The sequence below is a fragment of the Bradysia coprophila genome, unplaced genomic scaffold (assembly GCF_014529535.1).
Source record: "Bradysia coprophila strain Holo2 unplaced genomic scaffold, BU_Bcop_v1 contig_350, whole genome shotgun sequence".
Taxonomy (NCBI): Eukaryota; Metazoa; Arthropoda; class Insecta; order Diptera; family Sciaridae; genus Bradysia; species Bradysia coprophila.
The window spans coordinates 11,661,498-11,681,557 of NW_023503608.1; the positions used below are offsets into that span (position 1 = coordinate 11,661,498).

Below are 20,060 nucleotides of genomic sequence, written 5' to 3' on the forward strand. Positions count from 1 at the left end.
GAGCAAATAGTTCAAAATATCATTCCACTTTAATGATAATTGGGTCGAGTGTGTTGTGTAGATTGAGATGCTTACAGCATAAAATGTTGAGACTGTTAATTGAATTTTTATTCTGAATGAGTGAACACTCGACATTATGCCCTTGAGATGTAATTTAAAAAATTGCTGGACTTAATCGAATTCCAGTTGAATTCTCGAAATGGTTTTTAATTTAATTTCGAATGCTGATCAAATTGGTAAAGAACGTCCAACGTCAAATTAAAATGTGCTACAAGAAAATATTCCAACGGAAGTAAATAACTGTATCACAGTTATTACACATCGTTAGCACTCAACATTCAAACAAGAAATAAAGAGAAAAGCTGTTTGTTGTAAATCCATGAATAAATAAAACCTTTGGGTGAATTGTGGTGTCGTTGAAATGTATCACCATTTACGCAAAGTTCCGAGAAAATTATAGCAGAAGTTGTATAGTGATTTAATGCTGCATAGAATTGAAAACCTAATTAAGTTTTTTTTATACATTTTTCTTCGAAACTTAAGCATTTTATTTGTCCGTTTAATCATTAGATCAGAGAAAACCCCTTTTGGCATTTTGAACACTTCAAGAGGTTATGTCGGGTCGTTGAGATTCTAGTATTTCCTGTTGAATCACTTGAATCCATTTCAATAAGTAAATTGTTCACGTTGTAAACTTTTGAATTACACCTGACAATATTTTGAGAAATCGAGACTGGTAGTGTACGGGTATATTCTTACATGTACGTGAGATGTATCGACGAAAACACAACAGTGTATTTTCTCTCTCGAATATTGATGCCGAGATTGTTGCACATAAAACCTCCTTTAAATCAAATTAATTTAAAAAAATAATATTATTTACATTAACATTATTATTCCAGTAATCCATTTATAAGCTTCCATAAGTCCAATATCAAAATTTTCCTCGTTCTATCCACTAATTTTTATCATTGTCAGTGAAAAATTGTCAGAAAAATATAATTAAAAAAAAAAACATAAACGACGAACAATTTAATATTTAAATTGTTCATTCCCGTACTCGCCCCCTCGATCAGTGCCAGCTATATTTATTACAAAAAAAAACCGTTTCGCAAAGCCCACACACATAGTCGTCATCATCATCATCATGCTGTGTATTTACGATGATGGTATGCGTACGAAGTTTTATTTTTATTATTATTATGGGAAATTTGATGGCAAGTGTACATTGTAATTTTTTCCAAATTTATAACACTACACGAGACACGGGTGTTGGGAGGGGAAACAAAAACATAAATATTTCATTAATTAAAGCACATTCCCAGGAAATGTATACATTTTTCAATAAAATTCAAAGCTTCAATGGCTCATAATTTAAGGTTAATTATTTTCCAGGTATCCAAAAAAGTTTCCGTTCTTTGTCTTGGCAGCAGTCGGTACAATATCACAATATCATCACCTACACGACAACGAAATTCACGGACTATGAAAAAAAATGAATTTTCCTTATTACCGTCGGTATAATGTTTTCTTTTTTCGGTTTTTCCTGATGAATACCATTTACGAGCCCAGATAAAGCCACTAAATATAGCTTACTCTTAACAGACATTAACAGCCTTAACAGGTATTTCATAATGGTAATAATAATCAAGTTTAATTACATTAACAGCTTACCGTGCAAAGGACATTTCATTGGAGTTTGCTCTTTCCGAACAAAATACTATTCTTATGCGAGAAGAGTCAACGGACAATATAACCCCCTGGATTTATATCTCATTGGTAGTAATTTAATAGTCTGAATGAAATAGTTTTCGTTAAGTTGGATGTGTCTCAGAGGACACAGGTGAGAATATATAATGCCTAACCTATCCCATTCTACTACTTTCTTAATGTTACCAAAAGTATTTAAATCAATATTGTAATGAGAATCATTTTCTTCTTCTCTTCAGTCAATCTTTACAGTTTGCTTTACATCTATAATAGTAAGAGTAATTGTCGCTTTAACATTTTGTGTGAAGACATACAATTCGATTTCAAACTTTTATATGAGAAAATCGAATAAAAAAATGTTTTTAATCGTAAAAAAAGTTGTGCAGGCGTGGAATTACGGCTGCAGTTTTCTATATAGAAAAGACTCTTTTCTACGTAGAAAAGATTCTTTTCTATATAGAAAAGGAACCTTGTTTTACTTAATACTTTTTCTGTATACGTGAGAGTGTATTGGTGAGCTATGATATGAATCGGTCGGTAGGGAAAGTAAACGGTCGAGAAGGAAAGTAACGGTTGGGAAGGAATGCACCAACACACTCTCACTATTACAGAAAAATGTCTTTCAAAATACCCCAATACACACTCGATGTGTGTTTTCGCTTGGGCTTCGCCCGCGCGTGCACACACATCTTGTGTGTATTGGGGTATGTTGAAATATACTATTCTTTTTTAGAGGCAATAGTATGCGCAATCGTAGTAGTTGTAATTGTTTTGATTGAAGTCATCGTCAGTTTGTTAATATTGTCTTATCTGTTCAACGGATTTCGATCAATCGAAATTCCAGCGTGTAGAGAATGAGCACAGGACTACGAAACAATGGAAACAATTATGTCTACTACGATTACACATACTATTGCCTCTAAAAATGAAACGTTTTAAGCAAAAAAAAGATTATTTTTCTATATAGAAAAGAATCTTTTCTATGTAGAAAACTGCAGCCGTAATTTCACTCCAGCAATGGTTCTATTTCATTGAAAACCTTTATAATAGGTAGAATTCTAAGTTAATTAGAGGAAGTAAATGAGTTTTCTCTTTACTGATATTTTATATATTCATATTCAGATATGAAGATTGTCGGCAAGTCAAATTTAGTCTCGAGAAATTTCATTTTCAGATGAGAAAAATGTATACGACAATAGCTGCATTTTTTCATTGGACAGTTATCTCGTTTTATAATTTACGAAAATCAAGTTTTCGATTAGATCCGAGAAGCTTAAAGCGTTACGAATCACTTGTTGTGACGTGACTCATTAAGTAAGTGTAATTCTGCAAACAAAGCATAATTCTGCAAACAAAGCATCAACTGACGTGATCTTTAAGTAGTTTAAGTAGCAACCTTATCTCACAAAATTTGCAAAATTTTAAACGTCAATACGTTCTATATAGCTTCGTTGATCTAAACAAAAATGTGAATTTGAATGTGAAATTGAATGTGAAAGAACCCAAGGAACCCGCCATGTTTTCTGATTTGGGAGTTATTGTGGATAATTTTTATAATCAACATATTTAGATCAGAAAACACCTAGATTCATTTGTTTTGACATTTTGTACAGCGTCTAAATCTAGCTCTTCATTTATATTAAAATATGTGGATCTGAAAGACCTCGTAAATCTGAAAACATGGCGGAATTCACTTTTCGTCGACTGTAGTAAAATATGAGGTAACTGACTCATGAAGAAATGGATCAATTGTGTTAATTTAGTCATTGCTTATGTGAAAAGAATGTCTGCAATTCTTCACCTATTTTCAATTTAAAAGAGTATTCCCTGTCTATTAAACAATTTATTTTGTATTCTACGAAATGCCTAGCCTACAACTACCTTTTCATAAATTAGACATGATTAGAATGACATTTTTTTTGTCTTTTTTTATTTATATAATTTTTTAAATATAAAATACTTTCATTAATTTATTGTTTTTCTTCTTCTTTTTAATAAATTTTCACTTTATTTTAAATCTACTTCTTTTCATCCATTTTAAATCTTACACTAGCTGTTTTATTTAACAAAGAAGCAATTGACAGATATATTTACATTTTTCCATATTTTTTTTTTTCATTTATCAACCGTCACTTTTTGTCTCATAAAATTGTTCTCAAATTAAAAAAATATATTCATCGTTGACACATCATCGAGTTTCATTTTACGGAAAATCAATTTGGTGAAAAAATCAGAGTCAATATATAAAATAGTTTGCAACCAGGGAAGCCTCTTTTTCTTCTCTTTCCTTAATCATCAGTTGAAAGTCTTATCAATTTCTTAACATTTTCTTCTATACTTTATATTCCAAAAAATTATTTATGGCAATTTTCAATTCATCTGTGTATATATAAGGTATAATAGTTTGAATCTGTATGTATAAGAACTCTGTGTAGTTTGCTCCTAATTTTAATTAATTATGTATAATGTATGTGTATATATAATATATTTATGCTTTTCTCTATATATATATATATTATACCTAACAGATATGATATAATATAATATGTATATTATTCATATGTATTGTCATCAATATAATTATTGTCTTATAATATCAAAGTTTAATTTTTTTACCCATCCTCTGCTATTAATATAGATTTTTTTTTTAATTAATGAATTTTTTCCTTTCAGCTATCTCTCTCCTTCTTTTTGTATATATCAAGAAAATTATAAATTTGAATGTTTACAATATATATAATTGGAAAGTAAAAAAGTAGCTTAGTTTTATTCTTCCTCGGATGATGCATAGCTAGATGGTTTATCACGGCGTGAGCCACTGTAATACGTATCAGGAAAGCCCTGGATAATGGTTGAATTTGGTTTAAATAAATGTTTATCATTGACTTATATTTGAGAGTGCATTTGCGAAAACTTCGAATTACCCAGCCTTTCAGAAACGGCAATAGTATCGGGTATAATCGTTAGAAATCTGGGACCTCTATTGTTAATAGTATTGCCTAGTGTTTGATACAAAATCTTCTACTTCATTTGGTTAAACGTATGTTCTACTATATAACTGAACTAAACGTTTTTTTTTGTCGATGTAGATAAGAGATGACGAGCCGTTTCTGAAAAAATTTTCATACTAAATCATGTCGAAATATTGTCAGTGATGTGTGGAAAAGTCTTTAAATAATTATTTTAAATCAACGCGACGCACATGGGGATAATACTTCATTTGAACTAATTTTGATTTGCTGTTTTGTTACTGTGTTGAGTAAATTACTTTACGTTTCTGATCGATAATTAGTGGAATTTGTGGAATTGTATTAACAAACTTTCCCTTCGGGTATAACTAAATTTTCCAACTGTACTCACATTATATCTGTGACAAACTGTCATTGACAATATCATACGGATTCATCTAACACACTTCAAGCAAAAGTGATTTGAGTTAGAGCTGTCGAATAGGGTACTATTTTATATGATAAACTTTTGATAACTTCTCCCAAAATTTGTTCATCTGACACTATGTTAGCTAGTATACTCAGGATCTTAAAAAAGAAACAAAAAACTCCAACAGAAAACCTGATGACACAGGTGTAGTTGGATGGGTAGCGACCCTTACTATTTAAAACAGCACTAGCCTAGTAAGCTCGGAATTAGCTTCAGCTGTAATTTTGGTTCCAGTGTACTAACAGAATAGTGGATCCGTTTTCCTTCCAAAAACGGTGTTGATTCCATTTAGTAATTTTGAAATGTTTTCGAGGTTGGTACAAATTTGTTGAAGTTTTCGCAAATTGACTCTTAATCATAATATAACTTGTATCAATGATATGCCGAAAAATACTATGAAGACGTGGGTTTTGGTTTGGTGAATTTTAAGACGACGAAAAGAGAAATTTGCAAAATCAAAGAATCGGTTGATTTTTTTTTGTAAGTAAGGAGTTGTTAATAAGGAAGCTATTTAAATTTGCTTGAAAAAGTGATTAAGTTCATAATTTTTAGTTAATCGAAAAGCTGAGGAATTTCTTTACTCCTAATTCGATTTGATGGAATGGAATGTGCTTGAAGACATTTCTAAACTAGCTTGACTTTCTCACAAAAGCAAAGATTTGAAAATAGCTTTAAACGTTGCCTGAAAAATTATTTTCCTGGTATATCAAAACTTAAATTCCGCAACGTCATTCCAGATTCCACCGTCATTGATACGAAATACGTGTTCATTTCCAATGATTTCATGGTATTTTTATGTTTTGCTTTGGCGACACCTCGCTTTTTACAATGAATGCCTTTTACATTCAATAGCACAGCGGAAGAACTATAGTTCATATTTATGGGGAAACCTTATTATTTTCTACTATAAATTCCAGGCTGCTTTTAATGAATTTATTGAGTCGTTGAATTACAGCCATTTTTATAGCAAATAAATTCAATAGAAATGATCCGGTCCGGTTTGACAGGCATGTAATACCTCAATAAACGACCATGAATTATTCCAATTTTATCTCTGCTCCGCAAACAAACATAAATAATATCGTCTGCATGTTATGTATATATATCCATAATATAAGATGCATAAATCAATCATATCTGTTGCGCACCACTAAGAAAATAATAATGAAACGTTCATGTTCGAAATGGATGCGACATGACCCAAATCAAATAGAGCAAGTAGCAAGGGAATCATAATATAATAATAATTCTCAGACATATTCATCTCAAACAAAAATTGCAAATCAATTTATCAACTTACGTGTCTCAGCTTCGAACGATTTCGTTCACGTGTGTATGATGGCCTCATAAGATTTGACGATGAAGATAACCACGAATTGTCATTGTAATGTTGGTAACTACTTTTGGCATTTTCTGCCATTCGCTCATCTATGACAGCTTTCGATGAGGATATTGATGATGAGGATGGTGGAAGGACATCGGTATCGTAGCCCTCTCTGATTATTGGCTCTGCATCAGTGCGTTGCGGTCCGTAGCTGATTGCGGGAAAAGTCAAAAATGATAAAAATTGAAGCGGCAATGTCAATTGTTATTAAGCAATTCTTAGGTTTTATACACAAACGCCGTCTCTACCTTCCTCATCATCTTTGGACTTAATTTGAATAACGTGTCTCCTTTCTTAATTCAACAATTTTTTTTTTGCTTTTTTAATATTCATAGCACCACATAAACTTATGTAGAATTTACATAATTGACGTAATTGCACAAAAGTATAAGAAATTGAAGCAGAAAAGTTTGAAATTGTGCTGAAAATATTCTGAACATTAATATTACTTCAATAGTGGCAACTGTTGATGTCACAGTTAATTAACTCTCATTTCGCATGTTATGCTTGATGAAATTAGTAAAGTTTGAGACACAGTTGAGAAATAATTAGTTCAACTCTGGTAGTTAAAACTCGTTTGCTGCGACGCTAAATGTAAAAAACTTTTTACCGTAATGTATCATACTCAATCTCATATATTTACCAACGTAATTATAGTCAACTTTTCGTCTGGGAAACTAATATTTTTCTGTCTATTCATCGCAAAGTATTTATATAATAATAATTTTCAAAATGAAGGAAGCATGTTGGAAGAAGGCATATAGATATTAGGATCAGATACGGTCAATATAAAAGCTTTGCGTCAACCCAAATACCACGCAAACCGTATATACCTTCTTTATGATGAAAACAAAGAACACCATTCAGCCAAATTTATTTTTAGATTCCATTTTTTTCGCCTTCTTGGAAAAAAATGTCGATTCATTTTAAAGAATAATATAAAAAATGTCCTGTCCAGTATCATATTCTCGAAGTATTGTATCAAATTTAAGAAAATCTACGGGGGTAGCGAATCAATTATGTTTTGAGAAGAAAAAAAAACTCATAATCGACATGAGATAATATTCCATGAGTGAAGAATTATATTCTTGAAATAAAATATTTAATCGGTCGTAAAGGTCATTCGCCATTCCGTTTTTTTTTTTTTGATGACATGACGAAAAATAAGTTGTATCCAACCACTTTACCTGAATTGTAAAACCTTACCAAGAAATAATTAGGCGAAATGTGATTTTTCTTTAAAGAGCTTTGACGAGCTTTTACAATTCTATGAATTCCAGTTATTATTCCAACGAAAACATTGGATATTTTGAAAGTATCGCAAGAAAAATGTGACTAGACTTGGATGAAATTTAGTAAGTCAATCATTTTCAAGAAAAACTCTCGTTTCATTCTAAGTTCCGGCTTCTTTTCTATCCAATGGGAATTCCTTGGAATTCAGAATAGGCTCAAGCAAGCTCGTAGCAACTCATGTAGCTTGGGGTAACACCATGTATTTAAGAGTTATTTATCATTTTTGAATGAACATGTGAGGAGCACATTTCCCCTTTGAGTCATACCCATCTATAAAGCTATTGTCAATTACATGGCTAACTAACTATTTGTAAGGAGTTACACATGTACGTACCCATGTCCGTTTGCGATTTCTTTTAGTACAGCCGCTCGAGCAGCCATCTCTTCAGCCTTGCGCTGTTGTGCCAGCTCACGTGCTCTTTCGGTCCAAACCAATTCTTTCAAACGTTGAAAACTGCCCTTTTGCGGCGTTAATGCATTTTGATTGGCTGATGAGCCCGAAAATCGAAACTGTACCCGTCGTCGCGGCTGATCATATTGTGAAGCTGCTTGACGGCTCTCCGCACCGTATAACCGTGATATGTCGCCGAATGTTCGACTACGGTCTGTCAAATCACGTAGACGCAATAACGGCTCTTTGTGTAGAATTCGACCGAAGACTGGCCTTGTAGCGTCACGGTATCGTGAATTTATTCGCACTCTAAATGGATTTTGCACAAAATTTATTTTAGAAATAGAAAACGTTTAAGCAAGCTTACCCTCCACCACTTCGTGTTGTCGGATAATAGGGATCCCAAACGTTATATGCGAATGGGTCGCGATATGTGGGTATTTCATTCGTTATTTCGGCTGCGCGAGACTGTCGTTTTGAATATCTGAAATTATTTTTTTAACAAATTCAATAAAAATGGTTACCTAGTTATAACAAGACGTCCAGCTCTCGATTTGATTTTAAAATTTCTATTTAAATTTTTTACAAAAATCTAATCAAAATATCAAGATGGATTACCTCCACATTGCTCGTAATTCCTCACAGCTCGGTTCATGTGGATTTAGTTGTGGAGACCGGGGGGCTAGAATTTCACCTCCACCGTCATCTCGGTATTCTGTGGACCGTGTTAACGACGAACCTTGTCCATTTATCCATCGAATATTGAATGACGTCAAAATAAACGCGACCAAAAGTAAATTGATATGTGAACACTGAAATGATGAAAAACTCATAGAATCTGGCAGATGCTTGAGGGTAGAAAAAAAAGTATGAGAGAACTGCAAACAAACGGTGATTAAACAATTAATTAAAAATGGAAAATCTGGCTTGATTATTTCCAATAATTTAGTGGAAGAAATAGTCCAGTATATAATTGAACGGAGTACAAAAATGTAATCCCACAAAAAATCGCTCCACGAGCCATAAATAACGAAGAAAAATAATTTTATAAAACGACTTGGCAAAGTGAATTTAAAACTTTCTCTTCACAGAAACAATTAACGCGTGCAAGCTAAGTATAATATTGTGGCGATAGAGTTGTTGTTGTGTGTAGGTGGTGAGTTGAATGGAAAAGAAAATGAGGCCGAAAAAGTTAAATTGCTTAATCGATCTCGCCGATTGCTATAAATTTTAGCCATCACCCCGAATTGAATTAGAAAGTGTTCAAAGAACATTTCAAATTGAGTAATGTTCTTGGAAAACAGTTGGGTCTCAATGGTACTTGTCGTTTGATAAACACACGGTATCCATATTTCATTATTTATTGATTCAAATTTATAATATTGGCTATATCCAAGTTTATCCCTTTCTATTTATAATTTTGCATGAACAAGGTAGGTACCAAGTTTTCATTTTATTAAGAGCGAACGAGATACTAATACAACAATTAATGTTTTGCAAACACTAAGCTTGTCATGGTTTAATCTCAATCATTAAATCTGTTACTTCTGTTATCAAACTTTTACTTCAATTGTTTCACAATCTGAGCCAGACTTCAAAGAACATAATTTTTCGGGAAGCTACGTCATCTGTTTTCGATAGCGACGAGAAAGATAGACGATGAGCTGTTGCGGTATTTAACAGTAAAATTTATGTTAAAAGAATTGAAGTAGCAGATTTTGTTTAGATATTTCGAAAATAATTCGATCAAACTAAGTAACAGATTCTACAATTATAGTGGTTAGATGCTTGCTGCTTGTAAATGGTATCAAATACAGTTTGGCATTAATCTTAGCGTCATGATACTAGGCCTAAGCGATAGAAAAGAATACCCCCAGCCCAAATTATAATTGTGGAATCTTGACACAAATTACTTAACTCATTACATTGAAAAGTGAAATATTTATACACCTGCAAAATTTCCATCTAGAATGTAATACACTCTCATCAACTCAACATAATTTAGTTATAAAAATTCACATCCTCATCTGGGTACAAACAAAGCCATACGAGTAGAATTAATTTAGGAATTTAATTGAGGCGAAAGTCTGTCCTTTTAATCAAATACGATAAACACTTCAAACAATCTTGCCATATTAAATGTACCATATCCTCCCTTGTAAATTTGTCCAAAGCGTATTTGCATAGGTGAACAGCACACCCACTCTCAAAAGTTACCGACTAAAGCACATTGCTACGTTATTAAATGGAACATACCACAGAGAGACGAAGTAATATTTCAGTATAGCAGTACAGTTTATAACACAAAATGATCTTTTTTTCGCAGCACTGCTCCTAGCGTTATTTAGCGTATGGTATACTGAGTTGACAAGTGTCAAATTTGAAGGCTTCAGTGATAAGAGCTACTGCTTAGGATTGGTTGTATTAGATGTTTTAACTCATACAGAGAAACCAAGTTATCGTTCTTTACCAAAGAAATGCAGTGCCTGCTGTAAATTTCATCAGCCTCCGAATATTTTTTATGTTCATGCTAGAAGCAGTGCTGGGCTTTTTTTCATGACATGTATTTGAATATATGTTTCAAATACAGATGACAGGTATAAATATCCATTTCGTGATATTACATGGTTTAAGAAAACTTTTTTATTGAAGAAAATCCTTGTCGAATGCCCCAAGGTGAAGTTTGTGTATCAAACTTATATATTCTGTTTCAAATGAAACTGAAACTTGGAAGATTTATTCATCTGCTTTTTTTAAATGTGTAAATATTCTGGAGCCATGGGCTTTATGGCATCGCTACGTCCATTTGTCTATTTACTATCCTATATTAATGTTCGTTTGAGTAGGTCATAGCACATTAAAGTTTAGGAACAGGTCATGAAAAGTTGTCTTATGATCTGTACCAATAGACTATTTTGTCACGACCTGAATGGAACTCAGACTTGACTAAAGTCATCAGGTCAAAGCTGACCACTTACAGATTAATGAAGAAAAGTTCAGGCCATGTCACGTTTTCTTTCTAAAATTACCTGACCTGAACTACTTGGTGAAACTAATTTTTGACCGAGGTCGACCATTAAAGCCTACCCAACTGGAAGTAAATATCAGAAAGGACAAAATCAAATAAATATTTCGAGAAAATAGACATAGTTTTGATTCCAGAAAACAATCATATACTAAAGCCACACAAGCATAACACACTTTTCCCTTTCTCATTGAATTGTTATTATATTTGTTTGGCTAGGCGTTCACACCTTAAAGTAAACGAATTCTAACTCTTAGTTTTTAGCTGCCAGTAAATTGTAGTATTTATTTCACATTTGCCATCTGCTTCGAAACAGGCAATCCAACATAAATTTGATTCTGTAAGTTGATTGAGGGTTTTCCTTCACCATCAAAATGAAGGTGCCGCAATGTGGGCGGAATAAAGCATCCCGTAATAATATAAACTTTTTCGAAGCCAATGTATTGTGGTTGATATGTACACATTACGTAGTGAAACAGAAAACAGTGTGTTAAGAATAAACATTGGAAGGAATCCATGAAATAAATCTTTTTATCATAAAAGCCACCAGAACCAATGTTAATTTTCATTGGTATAAGTAAGTGGAAATAAAACAGAATAATAAAATGGCAATAAGATGTTGCCGTCGAGGGCGAATAGGTTTTTTTCCATATAAATAAATAATGCAACCATAAATCATGGAAATAATAGTTTCAGAAAATTGAATTGTGTTCGGTAGCCTAAGATCATAATTCCTTTTTAAAAACGAGTAATTGAACAATAAGATGGGTGAAAGTTCCAACATAAACAAATGGGTTGACAGAGAACAAAATCGATTTTCATAACGTAAAGTACACAACACGGGGCGATTAGTAACCACCATCACTCATAAATCTTGGGCTTTTATTTGTTTTTTTGTTGTGAATTTGTAACACGGAAAAAGTTTTTCGGTCGGTGAAGAAAAGTTAAATAAACAAGGCCATGTTTTACTGAAATAAAATGGAAAACGTTTTTCTGTTTCTATTTCATGGTTAAACGGTTTTTTGGCTGATTAATGGTGAGTGATCGTTAACTTCTGGGAATATGGGAAAAAATAACGATAAAAACGGAAAAATTTTGAGAGAACTTCTCAAATTGATTCGAGACGTGAGGTTCAAGGAAAATTGGAATTTTTCTGAATAATTAGACATTTGATATTTAATGAAAAATGGAAGAAATTATTTCAATTTGACAACAAAAATTTATACGAAAAACGAAATGATTTTTTTTTTAAATATTTGATGTAAAAACATTCATGAAATTCCTTACCACAAATGTAACGTTTTTGTGAGTGTTTTTTTTCTTCGTACAGAAGTCCCATTCATTCATTCAGAACTCAAACTTGTTGCTTAATATAATGTTTTCCCACAGTTGAATATAAACTCGTTTGCTAAATTCCTTTGAAAATACTCTAAACTCCATCCGACATATATATAATACATTTACATTACAAAAGCAAATGTGTAATTCCTTTTTCTCCCTTTTCGGTGAAACTCAAACACAAACTCTAAACCGACGACGTATATGTACCACGAAAAGCATTTTAAATAAGTTTTTTTTTTGCTGGTGATAACAAAATACCCATTATCCAACAAACAACGATTCGGATAAATGGAATGAATATACCTGAAACTGGGAGAGCCATTAATGATATATATAAAACGCGATGGATGGTACAAACGACCTATATGAGAAAAACACAGATGTTAAGCGATCCCAAAAGGGTATTTTGAGTTTAGATTATTCATGGGAAATTAAATGGTTTTTTGTTTTCATTTTGATTACAAACTGCGATTCACATTTCCGTTTCCATTTCGGCAAACAGAAAATTTACAACCGAAATAATACCGAAAATGCACCAAAGAAAGATCTCAACTGGACTTGCCTTCGAAATAGATACAAAATGACACACCTGGCGAGATCGAAATTCCCAATATTATAGCTGGAAAATTCTGCTTTACCTCATACATAAGCTTACATAAAACTTTCAATATCATGTTTTACCAGGGACTCCGTTTCTTTTTTTCCCTTCTTCTTCTTCGATTGCTGTTCTCGTCTGTATAAAAGTTTTTCATTTTATTTTTATTTTCTTTGCTATAAGGTACTTTAAAACCATTTATGTTTTCTTCTCACAAAAGATTACAAACTGTTGTGCAGCACACTGTCGAATAATATACGTAGCTCTCACCGTCGTTATCATTCAGAAATTTAATCTCTACCGTAGTTTAAACACAATGAGGATGAACATAATTGGGAGTTTAAGGCAAGGATGACGATGACGAGGATATTGATGATAATGGTAATGCGAAGGATTTCGTTAGCGAAAAACAAATTATTAAACGTGACAATAGTGAAAAAGATGAAATTTAACGTATTTTAACGGAAAAGTTCAGATATACAACCATTAGTTAAATAATTGTTCATCCTCACGGCCACTTCACGAATACGTTGGCTGTTGGCCACGGAAAAAAAGCCACACTGAATATTAGAGGCGTTACTTTCACCCTTTTGAAAAATGGGACCGTCACACTTTATTATCTGACAAATTCATGATTTCTATTTAAAAAAAAACCCTTCGTAACGAGCAAAAACCAAACCCATCACATTCGCTTTATCTCACCTACTTGTTAACTGTAAAAGCCCACATTTATTTTCGTCCTTGGAAACCTGGCTGAATTCCGTGATTTATACAACAAAAAATATGTAAATGTATACAGAGAGGCCTCATTCTATCGTATTGTATGCATAGCATACAGAGAATTATTTATTGTCCGTGTGTAGGCAATAAGCTAACAATAGCGAAAAACAAACCTGTCGTTCTTCGAATAGAAGACGATAATGACTGAAATGACGATAATGACTGGAACAGGTGATAGTTCTTGCAAATCGGCTCGTCTGGTGTAATACTCTTATGTTACAGACGGTAACAAGTTGAACGTTGTTTTTTGTTCACAAATTTCGTCTGCATTTTGTAATAATAACATGACAAATTTAAGGCTTCAACTTCTCATTATTTTTACTTTTAAGGTAAATCGGTGAAAACACTTGAGAACAAGATAAAACATGAAAAAAATTAAAAATTGTAAATTTTCGTCTCAGTTGCTTCGTATAGCGCGACAATTTCAATATAACTTTGCACAACGTAACCTTTGAATGCTCAACGTTTGATAAAAAAAAGTGTTAACAGGTAACAATGAAGCTCGATTATATTCGTTATTTTTAATAAGTCACGTTATAAGACGGTGTGGAATTTGGAGTCAAGTTGGGAGTAATCGTATCAAAGGAAAATGACAAATGAATAAACTTCTTAGCTGAATATGGTGGTTGGACAAAGGAGGTTGTAGGAATCATTGATTACGAGTTATATTTGTTTAATAGAAATTCATAGTAGTCGACTCAAGTAGTCCAAACGATGTTAATAAAAATTAATTTTCACTTCAAATAAACCGTTCAACCGAATAAGATCTCTATTAAAGTCACTCCCGATAAGATCCTTATTTCGAGAAGACATTGGACCTCCAATAGGTTATGGATCTTCCACACTACTCGTGAATATTGAATTTTATCGGATTCACAAATTTAATCGAAAAAATGGAGAAATTACAATTCACGAAATTGAACGGAACGAATTACCAAATATGGAAATTCAAGATGCAAATGCACCTCACCGACAAGGAAGTCTGGGAGACAATATCCGAACCACGTCCAGCCGCACCAAATGCAGAATGGTTGAAAAAGGACGGAAAAGCTTTCGCACGAATTCGTCTCATGGTCGATGATAATCAGTTATGCCACATTCGAAAAGAAGGAAGTGCTGCAGGAGCATGGAACGTATTGAAGAAGCATCACGAGAAGTCAACGTTAACGAACAAGATCTTTCTCCTGAAACGGCTGTGTAGGATGCAAATGTCGACAAATAGTAACATGGAAGAACATATTCATTCTCTACTAGATTCGGTCAATCAGTTGGAGGCATTGGGAGAGAATTTAGGCGAACACTTGGTGGTCGCATTGATGCTATGCAGTTTACCGGACAACTACAATCCGTTAATAACGGCACTTGAAAGCCGTGATGAAAAAGATCTGACGCTCGAAATGGTGAAAGGAAAACTCATCAACGAATACAAACGAATCGATGGTTCAGAGGCAGAATCATTCTCGTCGAATGAAAGTGCATTGAAGATTACGAATGGAAATGAATACAACAAATTCAATTGTCATTTCTGTAATAAACGACGGCATTTCCAACGTGATTGTTACTTGTTCAAAGAATCACTGGGCTCTGAAGAGCACGAAATGGAACAGAAATCGAAATCGAAACAGAAATGGAATCGACTCAGCAGTAACGATCCACATGACACACAATTTAAAATTCTTCAAGAAAATTAAAATGGGAATGAATCAATCGTCCAGTCGAATTGGCCAATGGTAAAGTTATATTTGCTGCAGGTATCGGTGTAGAACAATAAAGACACAGATTAAGCACTGCAATACTAATGGAATGAAGAAGAAAGCGGTGATTAAAAAGTCAAGCGAATTGAAAGAAAATCATAAATTACAGACGTGCTCGGTAAATATGAAGTATAAGAACCGAAACAGTAAAGAGATTGCAAATGGTCATCAAGCTAAAATATCAGAACAACAAGCAACGAAAATTCAATTGGGAAATCACGATATCAAACTTCATGATTTCCAATACTTGAAACGGCCGATGAAAAAAAACTTGAAAACCGATTACAGTAATACTGACCGAGCAAAATCTAAAAATGGTAATTGATAATTTTAGAAAGTCGTAATCTTTCAGGAGGGATGTTGGAATCATAGATTACGAGTTATTTTTGTTTAATAGAAATTCATAGTAGTCGATTCAAGTAGTCCAAACGATGTAAGTAAAAATTAATTTTCACTTCAAATAAACCGTTCAACCGAATAAGATCTCTATTAAAGTCACTCCCAATAAGATCCTTATTTCGAGAAGACTGGACCAATAGAGGTTACATTTGTTATAACATCAAAAGGTTTTCAACTATATAAGATTTGCTATTTGGAGGTAATCGTTTAATTTTCATTGTTGTCGAAGCAGATGACTAACCGCATATAATATTTTATGTAATCCGAATTGTTTGTTTCTTTATTAATTTTGGATGTTCAGTTCTTCGTATAACAAGTTGTTCTATTTTTACAAATATGAATTATGAAGTTTTACTGCAATGCCACTTTAATAAAAGCGTCTGGAATCGAGGGGGAAACAACAATAGCGAATGGTGTGACAGGGTTCGGGTTAATAAAGGTAACAGTGGGATAAGATTTGCAATTGTTGTTCCTCCCTCGTCTGGAATGGTTTCCTAGAGACAAGACAATTTCTTTTACCTATCTGTCGCATACAACGAAATTTTAAGAAATTCGGTGGTAGTGAAAGAGTTGTATCGATCGCTACTTACAATGCAATGAGGCAAATTCAGGCACATTGCACCGTCATTTATCAACTGTATACTTGCAAATCTCTGCGTCAAACTTTAAACGAAAAAATGTACAGATTTCGAAGTACTTGCACGTGACAATGAAAATTCTGTGAATACAGACGGCTTTACATTCTTTGTTGTTTGACTTGCTTCTTCATAAAACGAGAAGAGTTTACCTTCAGAATTTTAAACTGGATTTCGTATGAATACTTTTTGATGAATTTTCGTGCCCATTACACTGTTATAAGCTATGACATATCTTGTCAGAAAGAAACTTCTCTTCTCAGTTGCATAATTATCTACTTTCATTTGAAAAAGAAAATGGTTGGTAGATTCTTGTTAATGGTAAAAAATGATTGAAAGAGTGTCTCGACCATTAATATGTCACTAAGTTCTGTAGACATTTTCTCGAATTTCTCAAAACAATTTTTGAAGAAAGCGGTTTCTTAGAAATAGGTTTGTTATCCAGCTAATAACACTGGATGGACTTACGTTATCTAGGTAATTAATACATTGTGCAACTAGAGAGTAAAACTGTGAACCCCAGGCGAAAGATTTACTACCTATTTGCTGAATAGTCTATTTTATCTGTTAACGACAGGTAGACACGAAGTGCCTTCCACTGATAGACAAGCGAATTTCAATAAAATTACTTTCTTTGTGAAAAAAATACAGTGCTGCGATTTTGCAATAACCTTCAAAGTGTAAAAATTGATTCAAAAACAATTATAAAAGTTTTAGGTGGTAGTGAAGAAAGTTTAGAACGAACATACATTAGAATACAGTTCAAAAAAAGCTCAACTTACCTTTCTCAACTGAAACATCTTCTTAGGAAAAATTGTTGATAAAGTCGACTCCTGTTTTTTTTTTTAATTAAATTAACATACAATGTATTGTAGCTACTGATCAATATAGAGCACTATGAACGTATTAGATTCTTATAACTTGTGTCAGTACTGATACAATATTCAATTAATAGTTGCAATTAGTGCCAGCAATACTGTGAATTGTGCATAATACACTGTCAAATAATTACGTAGTGGTAGACATAATATTATGTGCAAGTAAACATTTATTTATGTTATGGTGCAAGATTAAATTTAAATGTGAAAAAAGATTGTTGAAGATGTGCTAAAATATACTTTGATTCATTTGATTGTGGTGCGGTGTGTAAGTTGTGCAATTTTATTTTAGTGCAACATAGCAGGATCAAATTTGCAATTCCGATGTTAAAATGAATATTAAGTTGATTAAAAGTTTACTTTTATTCTCTCTGATTATATTTATAAAACGCACTCTTCTGTGAAGTGGATATTCCTCAGCGAATCGAACCGTCTTTATGTATATATAAAATAACAAAATTTAATTTAAAATCAACTGTTGCTGTTCGAGTACACCAGCTTTGCTGTTGTTGTGTTTTTTTCTGATAAATTCATAAGTCAATTTTCTTGCCAATGTGCAGAAGGGAAACTTTTTCAATAGATGCGTTTCCTATAGAAAACAGTGTCTAAGAAATTTGTTTCATTCACTTTCTCACGTAAAACTTATTCGATTTGTTCTAAATTAACTTGAATTGTGTGTTCCGTTTTATCGAAAAATAATAATTATAAAAATCACTTGTATGCCATCACAAACCGAAAACGTATTTAAAACTCATTTAATCTTATATCCTTTACCAAGACACTCAAAAAATTGACTCAAATACAAGGAGCGACGATACGACAAAACCAATCGCTTTGATCTCGAACTGTAGACTAAACTCGGCGAAACAGAGCCAAATACTAGTTACATTGACTCCTGTTAGAGGCTTTTGTACAACACGAAGGAAAATCGTTTTATTCGTAGATATTTTCAGTTTTCCCCGTGCATATAACACGATGGCAGCGTTTTATTATGTGGGTAGAATGCGCAATGTGTTTCTTGTATTTTTCGGTTCTGTGAATGATGGTAGATATATATGCGGAGTTATATCGACTGTATATACAAACGCCTGGAAAACTGAATGAATGAAATAAAGGAATGAATAGGACACACATTTTCGTATATTCCATGTAGTGAACATATATATATATGTGTTCCCAGCTATATGTTGGCAAAATCTTGGATAGACGTGAAAAGTGTGACTACTTTATATCTATACATGTAGTCGTTTGTGTCTTAGTTGCAAGGAGTATGACGTATTCAACTAAAATGTTGAGTGCGATTGATAAAAGTTTGGGGAAAAAAACCATTACAACAAGACTTACGAAGACTGAAAAAGAGATTAAAAATAATCTTTTCGCAGGGAGTAGATACATGAATACTACAAAAACAATGTCAGATGCGTATTTACTGTAAACATGCACACATCGAGGCACGTTTTGCGGTTTAGAACGTACAATATTTATATTTTAGAATACATTTGGCGCTGCCACTGACAAGAACATACCTTTTTTGATTCTTTTGTGTCGTTATTCACTCTTTAAGAAAATGTGTATTAAAGTTTGCAAAGCCCAGACATCGACTTGATTGAAAGAAAAACTGTATTGGATGGTGTACAGGTTCAGGTTCATAAAAAGGTAATTGTGCAATTAACAAATGTAACGATCTTTAATAAGTTTTAGTTCTTACGAACAAAAGCTTCAGTTCTAAATGGATGTTGTTAGATTTTGATTAGGCAAGTACAACAATTAAATATGGTCTTCTCCTTCTGGTGTCAGAATTATTTCTTACATTAGGAAAAGATGTGTACATAAAATCAATAAGTCGGAGCGAACAGAATGGGATGTGACTAATAACCATCGTAGAGAAGTAGCAATAGAGAAACGAGAAACATCTGATATGTGTAATTTAAACGTAGAAAAGTCATAAATAACATTGTAAAGTCGAGGAAGACTAATTACACAACAGTGAAATGTTGACAAAAAGAGTATCCAACTTCATAATTGAATTTTTGTGAAATGCTATCCATCAGACAATGGAAGAAAAATGGACAACACGTCAATTAATTGCATTTATCAATGTCATCCCAGCAAATTCATTTCAATAGCAAATAAGCTACAGGATCATATTAAAAGCTAAACTACATTCAATTCAATCACATCAATAGCCATCCATTACAATCGGATGTATTGTTTACACTAGACAATGTGATAGAAAAGAATTGCTGACTTCAAGTAATACAACCATTTAATTCGACGAATTGCGAGTGAATGGACTCGCAATGAATACAGCAAACAGAATTCATATCAGTCAGTTCAAAAAGCAACAGTTGAATCTACATAACTCTCACCTGTTTATACCCTCACCGATTGGCCTTTGATTAACACTCTAATCTGATTTTTAAGAAACCAACAATCC

At 32.9% G+C, this 20,060-nt stretch overlaps 1 protein-coding gene and 1 long non-coding RNA gene across 2 annotated transcripts; one reads left to right on the forward strand and one right to left on the reverse strand.

The window, feature by feature from the left end:
* The first annotated feature begins 2,106 nt into the window (after window positions 1-2,106).
* Window positions 2,107-2,650, forward strand: LOC119081036. The gene is made up of 2 exons (XR_005088421.1): window positions 2,107-2,203; window positions 2,446-2,650. It is a non-coding gene; the product is annotated as an uncharacterized LOC119081036 (long non-coding RNA).
* Window positions 2,651-3,700: 1,050 nt separating this feature from the next.
* Window positions 3,701-18,479, reverse strand: LOC119081023. The gene is made up of 6 exons (XM_037189705.1): window positions 17,528-18,479; window positions 8,835-9,028; window positions 8,584-8,700; window positions 8,160-8,525; window positions 6,449-6,683; window positions 3,701-4,551 (listed from the first exon to the last, which is right to left on the reverse strand). The coding sequence occupies exons 1-6, from the start codon at window positions 17,543-17,545 to the stop codon at window positions 4,477-4,479; spliced, it is 1,005 nt and encodes a 334-aa protein (XP_037045600.1). The 5' UTR covers window positions 17,546-18,479; the 3' UTR covers window positions 3,701-4,476.
* Window positions 18,480-20,060: the final 1,581 nt, after the last annotated feature.

Coding starts and splice junctions, on each gene's coding strand:
- LOC119081023 (XM_037189705.1), bottom strand. Junction 8,701..8,834: donor GAATTACGAGCAATGTGGAG/GTAATCCATCTT, acceptor AAATAATTTCAG/ATATTCAAAACGACAGTCTC. Junction 4,552..6,448: donor ATCGTTCGAAGCTGAGACAC/GTAAGTTGATAA, acceptor ACCATTATCCAG/GGCTTTCCTGATACGTATTA.